Source organism: Camelus ferus, chromosome 12, assembly GCF_009834535.1.
Source record: "Camelus ferus isolate YT-003-E chromosome 12, BCGSAC_Cfer_1.0, whole genome shotgun sequence".
Taxonomy (NCBI): domain Eukaryota; kingdom Metazoa; phylum Chordata; class Mammalia; order Artiodactyla; family Camelidae; genus Camelus; species Camelus ferus.
In genome coordinates this window covers 36,769,271-36,784,801 of record NC_045707.1, presented here as the reverse complement: position 1 = coordinate 36,784,801, position 15,531 = coordinate 36,769,271, and the positions used below count along the sequence as shown (strand labels likewise).

At 46.0% G+C, this 15,531-nt stretch overlaps 1 protein-coding gene across 10 annotated transcripts in view; it reads left to right on the top strand.

Moving 5' to 3' along the window:
* The window catches only part of BTBD11 (BTB domain containing 11), a 445,015-nt gene that overhangs the window by 361,127 nt on the left and 68,357 nt on the right, over window positions 1-15,531 (top strand). For all 10 annotated transcript variants that reach the window (XM_032493388.1, XM_032493389.1, XM_032493393.1 and 7 more), the window contains one exon: window positions 13,107-13,259. In XM_032493388.1, coding sequence (XP_032349279.1) covers window positions 13,107-13,259 — 153 coding nt within the window. The remainder of the gene's footprint in view (window positions 1-13,106; window positions 13,260-15,531) is intronic.

Below are 15,531 nucleotides of genomic sequence, written 5' to 3'. Positions count from 1 at the left end.
TATCCCTTCCCCATCCTGGGCTTATCTCTGGATGGAATTTGCTTTGGTTACTCTGGTTGGTAATTACTCTGCCTACTATGGGACTGGCCCCAAAACTCAATACCTTCACCAGCTGATTGGGAAAGAGAGGGTGCAAGAACTCTCCTGAGAGAATTGGACAGGTCGTGTTAGGAGACATACCCAGACTCCTTTCCATCTCACCAGATAATCAGCCTCAATATTTCACCTGTGTAGATGGAGAGGGTCGTCCTGGAGTATCGACCTAGACAAAGAATCCTTTCCTAGATAGCATCAAAGTCCAGTTTAACAAATAGCCTCTTTGGTTTTCCTTTCATTATAATCACAAGCTTCCATCACAGTTTCTATCATCTCTCACTTCCAGATTCAGCAAAATGTAAAATTGGTAACATTTAGTCCGAGAAGTAAATTGCACATATGTTTTCTTCAGATGTGTATGGAGATTCTATAAATCTGCTAAATCGCCAAATGGTTATTTTGTGGAGGCACCAAAACTGCCTCTTTTCCTCCCTTAGTCTCTTCCTTGATTTTTAAGGCTCTGTGGGGATTTCTCTTTTCTTTTCTTCCTTTCTCTGTGTTCCTTTTTCATTTTTCTTTTAACTGGGAAATTCTATGAAATAATACAGGTTTAAGCTTTTTGCACAGAGCCTGGAACATTGTAAGCACTCAGGAAATGATAGAAGCTATAAAATCCTGATAATGATGATGATGATGTAGATCATGATAATGGAAAAAAAAAAGAGTCAAAAATCAGGTCACCTAGTATCTACTGTAGCCCTTTTTCCACTACCCCATTCATCAGTATTCCTGTCTGACATTATACTGACTTGAAGGACATCCCTTAGAACTGCACCATTCAATAGGGTGGCCACTAACCACATGTGGCTGTTTCAACTTAAATTAATTAAAATGGAATAAAATTAGAATTTTAGCTACTCAGTCGCACTGGCCATGTTTCAAGCATTCAGTCACCATAGTGGTTTGTGGCTATTGCATTGCATAGCACAGATTCAGAATATTTCCATCATAGCAGAAGGTTCTATTGGAAGTTGCCTTCATGACTTCCTCCCCCACCAATTTCCTTGTAGCAGTAATTTTGTTATTTCTTTATTTATTTAAAAATTTTATACAGTTGTGGGGAGGGTATAGCTCAAGTGGTAGAGCATATGCTTAGCGTGCAACAGGATCCTGGGATCGTTCTCCAGTAACGCCTCTAAAAATAAACAAATAAATAAACCCAATTACCTCACCACCCCCCCCAAATTACACAATTATTCTAATCTAGAAGAGAAGGTTCTCTGCTCTCTTAATTCTACTGGTGAGTACAGTTGAGGCCCCCAAACTTCGTGGGTACACAAGTCACACGGCTAGTTAGTAACAGAGCCTACTCCAAAATATGCTTCTGACTCAAAGCATGAGTCATTCTTCGGAGGCCCGGGGAATCAGCTGTCTTAAGTCTGTGTTTTGATAAGCAGGGCTCTGATTGATCAGGGCTGGAGTATGAATTTAATCCATCCTGTCATACTGCCAAATGCAGGGTAATGTGAGTTCGAGGGGTTTATTACAAGAGAACTAGAATATCATTTTCTCAAAGCCACAGCCCAGTGGCAAAGACTCCAAGGACACGTAGGGGAACCTCTCAGCCATGCCCAGCCTCACCTTTACCTCCCCTTTTTTTGTGTGAAAGAAGCAATTCTGTGTGGTGTTCTAAAATTGATCTGTTAATGGGATATTATTCAGCCAAGGGAAAAAGAATGAATCCTGCCATTGGTGACATGGATAGATCTTGAGGGCATTATGCTAAGTAAAATGAGTGAGACAGAGACAAATACTGTATGATCTCACTTATAATTAGAATCTAAAAGAGCTGAACTCAGAGAAACGCAGAGTAGGATGGTGGTTGCCATGGGCTGGGGGTGGGCAAACTGGGGAGATGTTGGTCCAAGGGTACAAACTTCCAGCTGTAAGATGAATAAATTCTGGGGATCTAATGGTGACTATAGTTTACAATACTGTATTATGTACTTGAAAGTTGCCAAGAGAGTAGATTTTAAATGTTCTCACTACAAAAAAAAAAAAAAAAGGTAATTATATGAGGTAATGCCAGTGTTAACTAACCGCACTGTGGTCCTCACAGTAAGTGTATCAAAGTATCTGGTTGTACATCTTACACTTACACGATGTTCTATGTCAACGCTATCTCAATAAAGCTGGAGAAAACAGCTAAACTAAGCTAAAATTCCTTACAAGAGAACTTTTGCAAGGATAAAGACTTGGAGATATATTTCTGTCTCCAAGAGTATCTGTATGGCAATTTTTGTGGGTTAATTATGATGAGCTCAAAACCATTGTCAGTAAAACTTGACAAGGTTGAGGAACAAAATCAACTTCCTATGACCGTAGTTTACACCTTTAACTGAACAAACAATTCATTGTAACAAATAATTTAGGAAATGTAGTTTCTGGGAACAAACACCGTCTCAAGGTTACAATTCATAGACTTTAGAAGATAACTATAAAAAAGTAATGTTTTTGTCTTTTTTTGGTAAACAGAAAGAAACTTAAATCCCTGGTTTTCAGGGAGAATAGAGATTTAACATAAATGTTAGGGAAACTGATATGAGTGTCACTTAGAATTAGAATTGGCTATCAGTGACAGAAAAGTCAAATAGTGGGTGTTTAAACAAGATAGAAGTTTATTTCTCATATAAACAAAATCTGGAATTAAGAAGTCTGGGGGAAGCATGACCACGTAAGCAATTGTCTTTCTGTCTTTTTGCTCTGCCATCATCAACATGAGGCTTTGACCTGATGGTCCAGTTTGGCTGCTTAAGTCCCAGCCATTGTCCTTCTGTCTTTTTGCTCTGTCATCATCATGTGGCTTTGACCTCATGGTCCAGTTTGGCTGCTTGAGTGCCAGCCATTATGTCTATATTCTTGTCAGCAGAATGGAAACAGAGAGAAAGTTGGGCCTCCTCTCTTTAGGGAATTCCCTGATAATCTCATGAGAAACTTCTGCTTATATCATTGTAAGAACCAGTCTCCTAGCTGCAAGGGAGGCTGAAAAATGTAAGCTAGGTGGTCATAAGCCCAGCTGAAGATTCAGGGCTTTATTACTAAGAAAGAAGAGGACACATATAGAGGGACACCCAGCTGTCTCAGCCAGAGTGTAAAATTTCTTCATTAACTTTCTAAACAGGCAGTTATGGTGAACCCACTGTTTTGCATTCTCAGAGATATTTTTGTCAACCCATTTTTGATGTTTCTTTTCAAATGTTTTTCTGATTTTGTGTTTTTCAATAGAATTCTCAGGGAAAATTAAAGTATTAGGAGTTTTCACTTTTATTCCAGGAGTTACAGGACACCATGTGGTTCTTCCCCTGTCTCTCTCCAGTGTTACCTCCTGCCCACCGGCCTCCCTCCACCACTCTCTCCCCTCCATCTCAGCTCCAGCCACACCAAGCTGAGTTCCTCCAAAGCACTAGGTCCCAGCATGCATATGCTGTAGCCTCTGCCCGGAAGTGATAGAATGCATGACTACTAGCCCTGGCTCTGCATGTATATCCCAGTACCACTGCTGATAGCTGTGTACCCTTGGGCAAGTTCCATAACCTCTCTGTGCCTTCATTCATTATCTACAGAATGAAGATCATAATGGTACTTACTTTATGGTTCTCATTATTATCAAAAGAGCCAATAAAAGAAAAGTGTTCAGAACCATGCCTGGCATATAATGAACCCTCCATAATAGCTCCTTTTGCTGAGCATTTACTGTGCTAAGCACCTTACAGAGATGCTCTCAGTTAATCTTCACAGCAACCCTGTGGGGTAGCCTTACTATTTCTCCTATTTTACATAAAAGGAAACTGAGGCACAGAGAAGCTCATTAACTTGCCCAAGGTCCCACAGCAAATGACAGAACCTGAGCTCAAATGTAGGGCCTTCTGTCTTCAGGCTGTGTGTCTTTCCACCACACCAGCATCAGACTCAAAGGTGCAGCAGGTTTCTTTGTAAGACCATGGGCTGCCTTTTGAAGACTCTGATAATAATCTTTTGGTGGCAGGAGCAGGCCCAGGTGACCCCAGGAGCCCATCTCTTGCCTTTGCCTCCTGTCCATGACCAGGTCAGGCCCTACCCTTTTAGGCTTCTTGAGCCACTGCTGCTGGGATATGAAACTGTGTGGCCTCTGCCACCTCCTGAATGTGTATCTTTTATGCCCAAGTCTGTGAGGAGGGGTCTGTGGCAGTCTCAAACAGAGCCTAGGTTTCCCTGCTTCTGAAACCATGGCTCCCACGGCTCCTCCCAGGGCCATTTATATCCTGGGCCCCATCATCATTCCACCCACTTGAGATCAGGTTCCCACCACAGAGGCCTCTGTGCCTCTAAGCCAGGCCCAGATGTGGTGCTGCCCACAGCCTAGAGAGGAGACAGGGGCAGACTGGTCCACTGATCCCTGTATGATGTATGTGGAAGGACCTCGGGCCTGCCAGGCACTCCACGGCTCAGAGCTAGCTCTCTACACTGGAGGGGCTCAGCCTTCGGTAGGCATCTCAAACCCCTGTAGAGAATGGCCTAGATGCAGATGCCTAGTGCAGTCAGCTGAATAATGGCCCCCAAAGATAACAGGTCCTAATCCCTTGCAACCTACAGATGTTATTTTACAAAGAAAAAGGGTCTTTGCAGAGGTGATTCAGTCAAGGATCCTGAAGTGGGGAGTTTGTCCTGCATTACCTGGGTAGGCGCTAAATCCAATCACAATTGTCCTTTATGAGAGAAAGGAGATGTGACACACACAGATGATGAAAAGTTGACATAAACACAGAGGCAGAGATTAGAGTGATGTAGGAAAGAGTAGATTCTGCAGCTCAGATCTGAAGGCAGTGAGCTGTTCTTCGGAGGAGACCAGTCATCAGGCCTCCAACTGACTGGATGAGGCCCACCCACCTTATGGAGGATAAATTGCTTTACTCAGAGTCCACTGATTTAATTGTTAATCTCATCAAAAAAATACCTTCAGCATCCAGCAACATTCAGGCTACGTATCTGGATAATGTGTGTTTGACCACATATCTGGGTAGCTGTGGCCTAGCCAAGGAAACACATATAATTAACCATCAAAAGTGTATTTTTTTGAGCATTTACATCCCCAGAATGATGCTAAGCAGTGTCGTGAATACAAAATGCCTATCAGACAATGAGATGGGTCTTGGTTCAGAATGAACTCCCCAAGACCCAAAGATTGTGTTTCGTAAGATTGTTGAAAAACTAAAGGAGAATCCTGGGGGAGGCAGAACCCACCTCCCCCAATAAAAGCTGAAATCACCAAACACTTTGTCTCCCAGCCTCCCCTAACTTGTGAACTAGGTTCAGCCAATCTGACATAACCCCCAGTTTAATCAGAAGGTCCAGGTACAAATGTGCTCCCTCTTCCATTCCATTGTCTCCTGAGCCTCTCTCCTCTCTTAGGCAGCTCTCTTGCTCCTGGCCTCATCTTCTCCCCCTTAAACATAGTAACAGAATTCACCATCCCTGGTTTCTGGCTTGAGTCATAATACTCCCTCTGGCCTGGTTATTGAAATGTGGTTGATAGATTGGCAGCTGCATCATTGCAGGGAATCTTGTTAGAAATGCAGAATCTCATGTCCTGCCCTAGACCCACTGAATCAGAATCTGTATTTTAAAAAGATCCCAGATGATTCGTATGCATATTAGTATTCAGGAAATGCTGACCTAGCCCACACACTTGGCCCCTCCCACTCCAGGCTGTCTCACCCTCTCTGGCAAGCCCACCATACTTTGCACAGTAGGGCTGTCACTATAGTAACCAGCTATGGCCGCCTCTGACCTCTGCCATCTTCCTAGCTTTGGTCCCACAAATACAGTGAGATGACAGTGAATATTGCTATAGAAACCAGCCCCAGATATTGTCTACTATCAATTCTGCTCCTTGTCCTTCACTCCCTATGTCTCTGAAATTATGAGCTTCCCAAAGCCCAGACCAACATCCACATTCCTCTCCAGCCTAAGAAAGCCTCAACAAATAACAAACATGAAAAGTCAGGGCCATACAATTTATAAAGGAAAGACATATCAACTGCAGAGATTTGCTTCAGTTTGAAAAGAGGAGACAAGAGCATTGCTGTGTGTAGCCAGGCCTTTTCCTCCATCCGGCAGAGAGAAGGTTGAGTGATGCTAAAAACCATGCTGGGCTGTTGCTCCTGCCGATGATGACAGCTGCCACTTATGAGCGCCTTCTTGGTACTGGGTGCAGGCTACGTACATCATCCCATTCAATGCTTATAATAACCCTCTGTATTAGTTTCCTGTGGTTGCTGTAAAAAAAAAAATACCACAAATGTGGAGGTTTAAAACAACACATTGATTATCTTATAGTCTGGGGGGATCAGAAGTATGAAATTGGTCTCACTAGCTAAAGTTAAGATGACCCAGGGCTGGTTAATCTGGAGGCTCCAGTGGGGAATCTATTTCCTTGACTATTTCAGCATCTGGAGGCCACCTGTGTTCCTTGGCTCACAGCCCCTTTCTTGCATTAGTCCAACTTCTTGCTTCTGTTGCCACATCTCCTCCTCCCTCCTTTGACCTTATTTTCCTCTTCTAATTTCCCTTGTGATTTCATTTCAAATCCACTAGGATAATTCAGGATAGTCTTCTCTACTCAAAATCCTTAATTTAATCACATATGCAAAGTCCGTTTTGTCAGATAACCTTGACAGGTCTAGGGGATTAGGATGTGGACATTTTGGGGGGCCATTATTTGGCCAACCACACCCTCTGAAGTAGATACTGTTGTCTCCATTTTCCTGGTGAGAGAACTGAGGCACGACGATTGAAATACAGTCAGTCCTCCATATCCCAGGGTTCTGCATCCACAGAACCTGCAGATTCAGAGGGCCAACTGTACTGTGCTATTTTATATGAGGGACTTGAGCACTTTGGTACCTGTGGGAGTCCTGGAACCAATTCCCCGTGGATACTAAGGCTCAATTGTACTTTGTTCAAGGTCACACAGCTTGAAGGTAGAGCTGGAATCCAGCTCTTAGCCTGTCCCCAAAGCCTAAACTTCTAGCCTCTGCATGGCACAGCCCTTCACATGGCTTTGAACTCCTCCACTATTGCCACTGGGTTGAAGGAAATGAAGCCAAACCCATCAGCTCTCTAACGAGTGTGACCTTCCAATTGAAATTCCTCTACCACAGACCGAAACCTCAAGGGCAGGGCAAGATTTAAGTCAAACCACAGGTGTATTAATTAGTCCTGGGGCCTCCATAACCAATTGACACAGACTAGGTGGCTTGAACAAAAGAAACTTATTTTCTCACAGTGCTGGAGGTTGGAAGTCCAAGATCAAAGTGTCAGCAGGTTTGATTTTTTTCTAAAGCCACTTTCCTTGGCTCACAGACAGCTGCTGTCTTGCAGCCTCTTTCACACGGTTGCCCCTCTGTGTTTCTCTGTGTGTCCTGGTCTCCTCTTTTTAGAAGGACACCAGTCATACCAAATTAGGCCTGCCCTAATGGCCTCATTTTAGTACAGTTACATTCTGAGGTTCTGGAGGGGTTAGGGGCTTCAACATATGAATTTGGGGGGACACAGTTCAGCCTATATCAACAAGTATTGTCTTGGACCTCAGGAACAAGGCAGTTTAGGTGTCTGAATGAATTCCAGAGCCCTGTGGATGCCCTCACTCCCAGATTTAATACTTGGTTCACATTCTCCACCACCATATCTCCAACCTCAGCTGCAGGGACCCTGTCAATACCCTGGCTTAGTTTCCTGTGGCTGCCCACAAACTTGGTGGGTTAAAACAGCACACATTTATTCTCTTACAGTTCTAGAGATCGGTAGTCCAAAATCGGAGTGTCAGCTAGACTGTTTTCTTCTGGATGCTCTGAAGAAAAAACCCATTTTGTCACCTTTTCCAGCTTCTAAAGCAGCATTCTTTGCATTCCTTGGCTTGTGGCCCCTTCCTTCATCTTCAAGCCAGCAGCAGAACATCTTGCTTTGGTATCACCTGTGCCAAATCTCCCTCTGTTTCCCTGCTATAAGGACCCTTGTGATTGCATTTAGGGCCCTCCTGGGTAATTCAGGATAATCTTCTAAAGATCTTTAACTGGATCACGTCTGCAGGTTTCCTTTTTTGATCAACATTCATAGATTCCAGAGAATAGGACCTGATGTCTCTGGGAGTTGTTATTTTGCCAACCACAGTGAGCCTTCCTCACACATATCCTGGCCACCCCATTTGACTTGGAGCACTATACAGGACATGATGCCTGTGAAAGCCCTTGCTGAGCTGTAAAGGTCTTTTCTGCCTCAGGACCTTTGCACAGTCTGTTACTGCTGCCTGGAACATCTGTCTCTCTACAAACACACTCACATATGGCCAATTCCTTCAAATATTGGAGGTTTTGTCACCTCCTCAGAGAGGCCTCCCCACCACCCCACCTCAACCCTGTTTGTTCTCTATCCCAGCACCCTGGCACTGATCACAGCTTGTAATTGCTGTATTACCTGTTGGTTTATGGGTTTCTTATCTGTCTCCCTGTTAGACTGTTAGCTCTATGAGAACATAGATGTATCCTTTTCTCCACTCTATCTCGAGCCCCTGGAAACATGCCTGCAACCTGGGTGCTTCCTAAAGGATTGTTGGATGAATAAATGATGTTTCAGATGACATTTCATCACACACCCATGGCCAGGTTTGGGTTTTATCCTTGAAGGTACTGCCTCTGAGTATGCCTGTGGCTCAATATCCCCCCAATCCAGCCATGATCTCTTTGTGGAAGGGTCCTCTTTTCTAATCTCCCCAAAGCTTTCTGTGCCCATCACCAGGGCCTTCATGTGCTTCTTCCCACCTTCCCTGATCCACACACTACACTCTTCCTAAGCCCCCAGGGAGCTGGATATTTCAGTAGAATAAAAGAATTTGAAAGTAGGAAGAAATCAAATAGACCTAGGGTTGGCCAACTGTGATCCACCATCTGATTTGGTGAATACAATTTTCTTGGAACACAGCCAGTTCTGTCACATCTGTATTGTCTGCGGCTGCTTTCTCACTGCAATGGCAGAGCTGAGAAGTTGCAACAGAAACTGTAGGACTTGTAAAGCCTATTTGCTACCTGGACCTTTATAGAAAATGTTTGCCAACCACTGAAGTAGACCATCCGATCCAAATCCACCCACTTACAAATGAAGATCCTGAGAGTCAAAACATCTAGACCAGAGCCAGGGTCCTACTGTGAGCTCTTGCAGATTCAGGGCTGGAATTCAGTTCTGCAGAGTCCTGAACAAACTGGGCTTCTTCAACATACCCCACCATCCTCTTTAGCACCCAGCCCCTCCTCTACGAGACTCCCTTTCCACCCTGGATGGTCACCCTCATCACCACCTCTCTCTCCACTGTTTCAGAAAGACTCTACCCACAATAACCTCCTTAAACCTAGACCCAGCAACGTTCCTGAGCTGACTTACTCCTTTGACCCTGCAAAAAACCCATCTAGGCCTTCTCTCCCCTTCTAGAACCTCTGGTCCCATGGCCACAAACCTTCTCTTCAAACACCATGGCAATGATGTTGATGGCCACGGCCTTGTTATAATTGACCGCAGGCCACAAGATCAGGGGTTATAAAGAATTCCTAGAGGAGCTTACTTAGAATACAGTTGCCCAAGCCCCACCCCAGGCCTGTTGAACCAAAACTCTAGGGGTGAAATCAGGACCTTGGTAGTTTTCACACATTCCTCCACCTCTGTGGTGGTTCTGATGTTGACTCCACTTCACTAAGCCAGGAGCCTCTCCTGCTCCATCTAGGTTTCAGTTACTACAGACAACTTCAGAACAAAGTCAGTAGCCAGTGCAACATTGTTCCCTTAAAAAAATGTGTCAGGAGAATGCAGTCTTTTTTCCCTCAGCATGCTCCACCCTTTCCTTAACTCAAGGCCCTAGAACGCTTTCCCATCTCCAACTCTTCCAAAAGAAACATCACAAATATTATTTTTTTTCTTTCCCTCTGAGTCGACAAGATAAGATTTTTAAATGAGTTGCTGGCAAAGAATTCATAAGCTTATAAACTACTGAGGTCAGAGTGACGAAAAGAAGGCAATGTTGAAAGGAGAAAACCGGTACATAGAAAATTCCAGAGAAGGCTGAATCCTGGGGTTCAAGGTTTCTTATTCTAGTGCTCGCCAGCTATCTTGGTAAAGGTGTGATTTTGAAGGTAGGAGAGCCTTTTTCTCCTCTCCGGTATTCATCAGGAGCTGGCTGTGTGCCCTGGGCCTTAGCATCTAACATGAAAGGCAGCACTGAAGGGCAGTCTGTGCTAGAGACACAGCTCCCAAGGGGCAGTGAGTTGTGGGCTGCGCTTTGGGGGCACTGAGCAAAGGAAAGGCAGGATGGGGAGCCAGGGGTGCTTCCTCTGAAAAAACAACCCAGAAGGGAGTTCTCAGAGCACCCGAGGCTGGTTTCAGCAGTGATGGAGACATGGTGACAAAAATAAGTCCTACTCACCTGAGACTGTAGAATCCAATTCAATTTCAGGTCAGTGTGTGTTTATTGAGTGCCTGATTCAGTTTAGGTGATGGAGGAAAGAGGAGAATGAGGATGACAGCCTAAGCAGCAGGCCGATGCTGGCAGAAATTCCCTGGGAGCCTGCCCCACAGGTCCATGGGTCCAGAAACTCGATTTTATCTGTTTCACCCAGTAAGGGAATTGGTAGATCTTAGTCTATTTCATGAAAACATTATTTATTAAGTGCTTACAGCCTGCCAGGCACTGTCCTGGGACTGCCGCTGGGGCTGGATCAGTGAACTCAGCAGTCCCAGGTCCCTCCCTGTGGAGTTTACATTCTAATGGGGCCAGCAGGTAGGGCCACTGTGGTGGGGGCTACCATGGGAGGGGGTCTGTGTCGGAAGGAGTCCTCAGGAGAAATGTTTAGGGAGAGATGGAATTTGAACTGTGGTTTGAAAGTTAAGTGGGGTGTGGATTTTTAAAGGGCTGGAGGTCTTCCTGATAGAAGATTGAGCTGTATGAGCAGGAATGAAAATGGCATGCCATCAAAGGTCTGTGACCAGATCAGCCCCCCCTGAGGTAATGGTGCATGCTGGGAAGGTGAACAAGAGAGCGACAGTATCACATGGGCTATGTAGTGAAATGTCTTGGGTCGGACTCCCAGCTCTTGTACTTGCTAACTTTGTGATCCAGGGTAGGTTACTTAACCTCAGTAAACTTTAATCTCGTGATCTAGAAAATGGGCATAATTGGGGGAGTGGATATAGCTTAGTGGTAGAGTGCATGCTTGGCATGCACAAGGTCCTGGGTTCAATCCCAGGAGGACCTCTATTAGAAAAAAACAACATAGTTCAAGAAAGTGGGCATAATCATAACTAGCTTATAGGCTGATCCTAAACATTTAGATGAGATCATGAGTGGGATTAACTGAGACGAATATAAAAGCTTAGCTGTTGAATATTAACATTGGACACATAGGTTGCTTTCCAGGAAAACTGGAACGTGTCACCAAAAACTGCATGGGAAGCTCATGATATCTGCATACTGTGAGGGGTTTGCTGCCTTGCAGAACTAAACCATTTATCTACCAACCTCTTCTCCCTCTCTGCCTCCCGTGGCAGCCATGCTGGACTGAATGTCAGCATCAGAGCTAGGGTGAGACAAGAGAGGTGCTAGAACATATTTGCATGATCTGGCCTTCTTAAATTTTACACCCTAGATACCCCCATGCCTCACCCTGATTGTAGCCATACTGAATGGTTTTTGATCTACACTGCGCGTTTCTCAAGGTGTGGCCCTTGATGCACCTAAATCAATATCATAGGGGATGCTTATTGAAATTATATTTGTGGACCCTACACAATCAGCATCACTGGAGATAAGGCCAAGGAATCTCCTTTTACATGTGCGTGCACACACACACACACACACACAAAGCCGGGTGAGTCCCAGGCCCTCTACAATAATTTAGAGAAGTTCTTTGAGTGTGTCCCTCCCAAGCCTAGCATCATCAGCATTACCCTGGAACTCATTAGAAATGCAAATTCTTGGCCACCTCCCCTGATCTACTGAATCAGACAATCTGGGGATAGGGTCCAGCAATCTGCATTTCAACAAGCCATGCAGATAATTCTGATGTGCATTAAGTTCACATGGAGGAGGTTTTAAAAACTACCAATGTCCAGACCCATCCTTGATGAATTAAATCAGAATCCCCGGGACAGGACTCAGATAAGAGTATTTTTCAAAAACTCCCCTGCTCTCAATCCTAATGTGAGGATGGAGTTTAAAATAATCACTGGAAGAACAGGAAAGTGGCACAAATGTGTTACTCTTAGAAAGTTCTAGTTCAGCCATAAACATTATCTCAGTTAATTCTTGTCACAGGCTGGACTCCTGCTGTGATCCCATTGGAAGATGGGGAGGAACCTGAGGCTCCCAGAGCTTCAGGGGTGTGGCCAAGGCCCGAAACCGCAGCCCCCCTCCCCCGCACTGTGCCGGCTGTACTGGGCTGCCAGGCCAGGCTCTCGGCAGTCTGCCTCTCCGGATGCTGGAGCCTGCTGGCAGCGCGGTGCTTGGGCAGAGCTGAGTCCTGGGAGAGCTACAGGAGGGTGACACGGAGCAGGCTGGGAGTGGGAAGGGAGAGCTGGAGGACCCTTTCAGTGTGGGGAAAGCCAAGACCTAATAACCCCAGGCGTTTGTTGGATTTTCTAGTAAGCACCCAACCCTGTGCTTGGTGCTTTAAGTGAGTCATCTCCTTTATGTTCACATGATCACTGAGGGAGATTATACTCACAGAAGACTCACATCCTATCCTGTCAGTCACATTATCCCCGTTTTACAGATGAGGAAACTGAGGCACAAAGACTCAGGAGAGCCTGCCCCGAGTTCACCGGTGCGGTCGGGATGTCTCCAAAGGTTCTCGCACTTTGAATTGAGAGGCAGGGTCTCCAGGGCAAAAGGGGTGTGGGGCGGGATGAGGTAGGCAATGAGCGGGAGGTGGGGCTGAGCCAGCAGCCCCCAACACGGCCGCCCTAACGCGTCTCCGGTCCCTCCTACGCCGCAGGCCCTTCCTCGTGCTGCCGCCGCTGATGGAGTGGATCCGGGTGGCCGTGGCGCACGCCGGCCACCGCCGCAGCTTCTCCATGGACAGCGACGACGTCCGCCAGGCCGCCCGGCTGCTGCTGCCCGGTGTGGACTGCGAGCCGCGCCAGCTCAGGTAGGCGGGCCGAGGCTCCGGGGGCGGCCGGGCGCAGGGACGACGCCCTTCCCCGCACACCCACGCCGCGTCCCCGTGCAGGGAGCGCGGCCGCAGCCCGCGGGGCTCCGGGCTGATTGTGCGCAGCCCTCCAACCCGAATCCTGCAGGGCGGTGTGCGCGGGAGCAGACGTTGCCGTCGCTGAGATAGAGGCTCCGCTGGTTTAACTGACAGACGCGGGTTTAACTATAATCAGGTCTCTAGAGTTGCAAGGATGGAGGAGGGCGAGGAGCAAGGCTATACGGGAATGCTCCTGATTCTTCCATTAGGAGATAGCAGTGTGCCTTGATTCTACTGATGCTCATTCTGTTTTCTATCTGTCTCTCTCTCTCTCCTCCTCCCCTCTCCTTCTCCTTTTCTCCGTCTCTACCTCTCTCCCTCTTACTTTCCTGCCCTCTTCTTACCTCTCTCCACAAGAAGTAAATTTTTGTCTAACTGTGGTTTTCTGACAAAACCTTGCAGGGTTGAATTTCTGGCTGGGTAAGAGCGTGTCTGTGCTTTTTCACATGCACGGGGTGGAGTGGGTCTCCCTCCATTTCTCATGGCCACATTCAGGTCTCTCCTGTATCACTGTGGAAATTACTCCAGGGCTGCTCAGGGACAAAATAAATGGGGGCTCATATTTATCCAAAGTGAAAGAAATGAAGCAACAACTCACTCAGCCGAGTCAAAACATGGCTGTAAATGCAGAAAGCACAGCAACTCAGAGATGGATTTGTGTGCACACATGTGTGTGCACTTCTCTGACTCCCTGTGCTGTTGTCCAGATGATCATTGTCACCATTTTCAAATCCCCACTGCTTACCTGATGAGATACTGCCCTTCCTCTAAAGTTCATCTAGCACATGATGTGGCCAGGCTGCAGAGATTTCCACTCTTCCAAGAACTGTTTGGGGGTCCACAAGAAAATGAAGGGTTTGCAGTATAAAGCTTAGCCCACTGAAGGCCCAGAAGTGCCCCTTGGCCCAAAAACACTCAGGGGGCTGATGGAAGTCATCATTGCTAGCGTTTATTGAATTCTTACCATATGCTGGGCACTGTTCTAAATGCTTTACACAGATTAACTAATATCTAACAATCCCCAATCCCCATGAAGTGAGTACTATTATTATGTCCACTTTACAGATAAGGAAACTGAGGCACAGGTAGGTTAAGTAACATGTCGAAGGTTACAAGACTCATAAGTGATGGAGCCAGTATATGAATTCAGGCCACCCAGACCCCCGAGCCCATAGTTCTAACCACTGAGTTGTACTCTCCTCAGGTTTCTGTCTAGGCAGAATCTGGCTGCGCCACCATCCCTTACACCTTGTTACCTAGAATAACAGCAGGTCTCAGGGAGAGAGACTAGGGAGCAACCATTTATTGAGTACCTACTGTGTGCTAGTTATTAACTGCAACAAGAGATTTGCATGCATTACCTGTCTCCTTTAATCCTTGAAATAGCCTCCTGAGATTAGTATAAGCGTCCCATTTTACAGATTGGAAAGCTATTGGTAGGACAGGTGCCAGGGATGAGATCCTCATGGCTCATGCTCCAAAGCCCATCCTCTGCCCACCAGACTTCCCTGCCTCCTATTTCATGGGTGTGACACCTTACCTGCAGGCTCACTCCCACTGTCCCTGTTCACTGTCCCAGCTCCAGCCTGGGATGACCTTGAGACTCCAACTCTCCTCCTTGCAGCAAACATGAGTTGGGTGGCAGGAAAAATAAGATGCTTCCTTAACTCTTATTGACAAAGCACTTCTTGTTTGTCCTGCTCTCAGGAAGTCCTATAGCTTAAAGGTAAGAGCCTGGGCTCCAGAGTCACACTGCCTGGGTCTGAATCCCACCACCATGGTTAATTAACTGTACAACCTCGGGCAAGTTAGTTAACCTCTCTGGACCATAGTTTCCCCACCCATCATGGACATAATAATAGCAGCCCTCTCAGAGATTGGTGCAAGCAGGGTCACAAACATGAAGGACCCACACAGACGATGCCTGAAAGGAAGTGCTCATGACATGGTCATTATTAGCTAGCATTGCCCCAAGTCTCCACTATCCCTGAAATAATAGTGGAGGCTTATACTAAGGGGTTGCTTTATTTTAACACTTTCTCGTGGGAGCCTCCAACAAACACTCTTGTTATCTGGGAAAGTAGTGCTGGTCATTTTACAGACAAAGAAATCAAGGCTCAGCAAGATTAGGTAACTCTTCCAACATCACACAGATATTAAGTGACAGAGTTAG